General features: G+C 39.6%; 1 protein-coding gene across 1 annotated transcript; it reads left to right on the top strand.

Annotated features, from left to right (window-relative positions):
• The first annotated feature begins 393 nt into the window (after positions 1–393).
• Positions 394–1,335, top strand: LOC101606422 (olfactory receptor 5AL1-like). The gene has a single exon (XM_004667746.2). The coding sequence runs from the start codon at positions 394–396 to the stop codon at positions 1,333–1,335; it is 942 nt and encodes a 313-aa protein (XP_004667803.1).
• The last annotated feature ends 1,652 nt before the right edge of the window (positions 1,336–2,987 follow it).

Raw genomic sequence — 2,987 nt, 5'->3', positions numbered from 1 at the left:
CCCTAGTACCCACATAAAGCCAGGTGCACAAAGTGGTGCATGCATCTAGAATTGTTTTGCAGTGGCTAGATCTCCTGTGCACCCACACACTCATTTTATCTCCCTTCCTCCCTTTCTCTCTGTCTCTGTCTCTCTCTTTTTCTCCTTCTCTCTGTTTTGCTCTGCTTGCAAATAAATAAAAAATTAAAATTCCTGCCAAGTTTCTTTATGGAATTTGTAATCAGGACCAGTCATTTCAGTCTGAAAGCAGACATAATGTGTAGATATTCCTTTGACTATACGAACAATGAGTCAGAATCAACTCTTGCCTTTCACAGAAGTATTGCCAGTGGAAGACAACTTGGAACATGTGCTGTGAGCTGGGTTTTGGTGTGAAATGTTCCTCCTGATCCCATGGCTAAAGGAAACAGTTCGGCAGTGTCTGATTTTATCCTCTTGGGTCTCACAGATGACCCAGAGCTGCAAGTCATCCTGTTTGGTGTGTTCCTAGTTATCTACTTAACTAGTGTTACAGGAAATCTCGGATTGACTGCGTTGATCCAGGTCAGCCCTCCACTTCACACACCCATGTATTTCTTCCTCAGCCATTTGGCTTTTGTTGATTTCTGCTATACCTCTTCCGTCACCCCAAACACCCTGATAAATTTTCTGCGTGAAGTCAAAAGTATAACCTTTTATGCATGTGCCACTCAGGTGTTCTGCTTCATCACATTTGTAGTTTGTGAAATGTATTTGCTCTCCATCATGGCATATGACCGATATGTGGCCATCTGCAACCCTTTATTGTACATTGTCCTCATGCCAAGAAAGCTGTGTCTACAAATGATTGCTAGCACATACATGTATGGGTTCACTGTGGGTCTTGCCCAGGCACTGGCCACATTCCACTTGTCTTTCTGTGGCTCCAATTTGGTCAACCACTTCTACTGTGATGATGTTCCCTTAGTTGCTCTGGCCTGTTCAGACACTCATATCAAAGAGCTGATGTTGCTAGTCATTGCTGGGTTCAATACTCTTTGTTCTCTGGTCATTGTGGTAATTTCTTACATCTTCATTCTTTTTGCCATCCTGAAGATTCATTCTGCTGATGGACGATGGAAAGCCTTTTCTACCTGTGCCTCCCATCTGACTTCCATCACGATTTTTTATGGTACAATTATCTTTATGTATCTGCAGCCCAAGTCAAGCCATTCTCTGGATACAGATAAATTTGCTTCAGTGTTTTACGTGGTAGTGATTCCCATGTTAAACCCATTGATCTATAGCTTGAGAAATCAGGAGGTAAGAAATGCCCTGAAGAGAATTCTTGAAAAGTTGCCGTTGGCTGTCAAATAACATAAAACCATTCAGAAATCATCAGAGAACATAGAATTGTGTCTTATCTGCAGTGACTATGCTGGTAATGATAGAACCTCACCCTTCCCTTCATTTTGACTTTTATGACTTGTTCAAAGTGTGTTAGGTGAGTGTGATAACCATTATACTATGGAAACCAATGTTCAAAGTGTGTGTCTGTGTCATGCTTGTGTGGATTCCAGGGTCTTGTGCTAAGCATGTGCTCCATTTTTGAACTACATACCTATCCCAAGAAATTTATATTAATCATTTTTAATATCAATAACTGAACTTAGGATTAGCAAATAGGGTCTATATGAAGTCTGCGTGAACTGGAATTTTTCTGCTATATTGAAATAAATCAATATCTTTTCTCTTGTATTTCAAGTTTGCTATACAGACAATCTGGACAAAATAACAAAGTGCTCAGCTAGAGAGGTAGCTCAGCAGTTAAGACTGCTTCCCACACAAGCATGAAGACCTAAAGGGGATGTGAGACTTCTCAAGTTCAATCCCCAGCACCAGTGTGAATGGTTGGGGAAGGTCACTCATGTCTATAAAACTAGTACTACGAGGAGCAGTGACTAGAAAAGTGCTGGGGCCACAAGTGCTGCAAGCTCTGGAATCAGACTCAGTGTCAGGGAAAACCAGGTATATGGGTGATGGAAGCAGACACCCACATTCTTCTCTGGTAAGGCACATGCATGGGGCATGATATAGGCACATATGTGTGCGGACACCACACATGCACGTACAAACACTAGCACACCACAGACTACTCATGCAAAAAAAAGCTAAGTGAAATGGTGCTTCTTGGTTGTAAAACTGTGCTATTCTATCAAGGGTTCCATTTGTTTGGCTTAGGTTGTTGTGTCACAGCCCACTGTGAAGGGGCGAGCAACATGCTACTGCTCACATTGGAATAAACAAAAATGGTAACACAAAGCAATAAGGAGTAATTTTACTATAATTTCTTAAGCAATTTATGTCTTTGAATTTTAGTTTTGTGTGTATAAATCTAATTTAGATTCACTTTTCTCTAATTACCAATTATATGCATGTTTACCAACAAAGAAACTCACATTTTTTAGCAACAATTATATTAATACATGAGTGTTTTATTTTGTTCCAAACTTTCTAGTGTAGAATAACTTATCATGGTTTAATGAGTGCTTTTCTTGTGTCATAAGCTAAATTAATCATTTTAACTAAGTTGCCTAGGTTAGTTTTCCCAATGAGAGGATATGTAAAGAAAGTTAATATGTGGAAAAGTCTCTATGATTTACTGACACATAGATAAATAATAACTGGCATAATTCAGTTTTGAACAACCATAAAGCTTAACTTTAACATTTATCATTTCCCACTAGTAATGTATCATTGTTGCTGCAGTCCTAGATCAGAGACATGGTAGTTGTGGGGGTGTGGGAGAGGCAGGTGGGAGAGGCAGGGGCAACAGACCATGCTTGGCCACTTGCTTCCTCAAATGAATTTACAAAAAGAAAAATTGGTAGTAAAATAGGAAAGAAATTTACTTTCAATGTGACCCCATGGGGAAGATGGATCTAGAAACATCCTAAGTAAATTGTCTTTAGTATACTGTCAATAGCTTTAACGTCTCACAGCAGGATGATAATTGGGCAGTACCCAGA

This window comes from Jaculus jaculus, chromosome 1 (assembly GCF_020740685.1).
Source record: "Jaculus jaculus isolate mJacJac1 chromosome 1, mJacJac1.mat.Y.cur, whole genome shotgun sequence".
Classification (NCBI taxonomy): domain Eukaryota; kingdom Metazoa; phylum Chordata; class Mammalia; order Rodentia; family Dipodidae; genus Jaculus; species Jaculus jaculus.
This window is presented reverse-complemented; position numbering and strand designations above follow the sequence as displayed.

Bases quoted from the DNA above. Each gene is read 5' to 3' on its own strand.
- LOC101606422 (XM_004667746.2), top strand. From the start codon at position 394: ATGGCTAAAGGAAACAGTTCGGCAGTGTCTGATTTTATCCTCTTGGGT.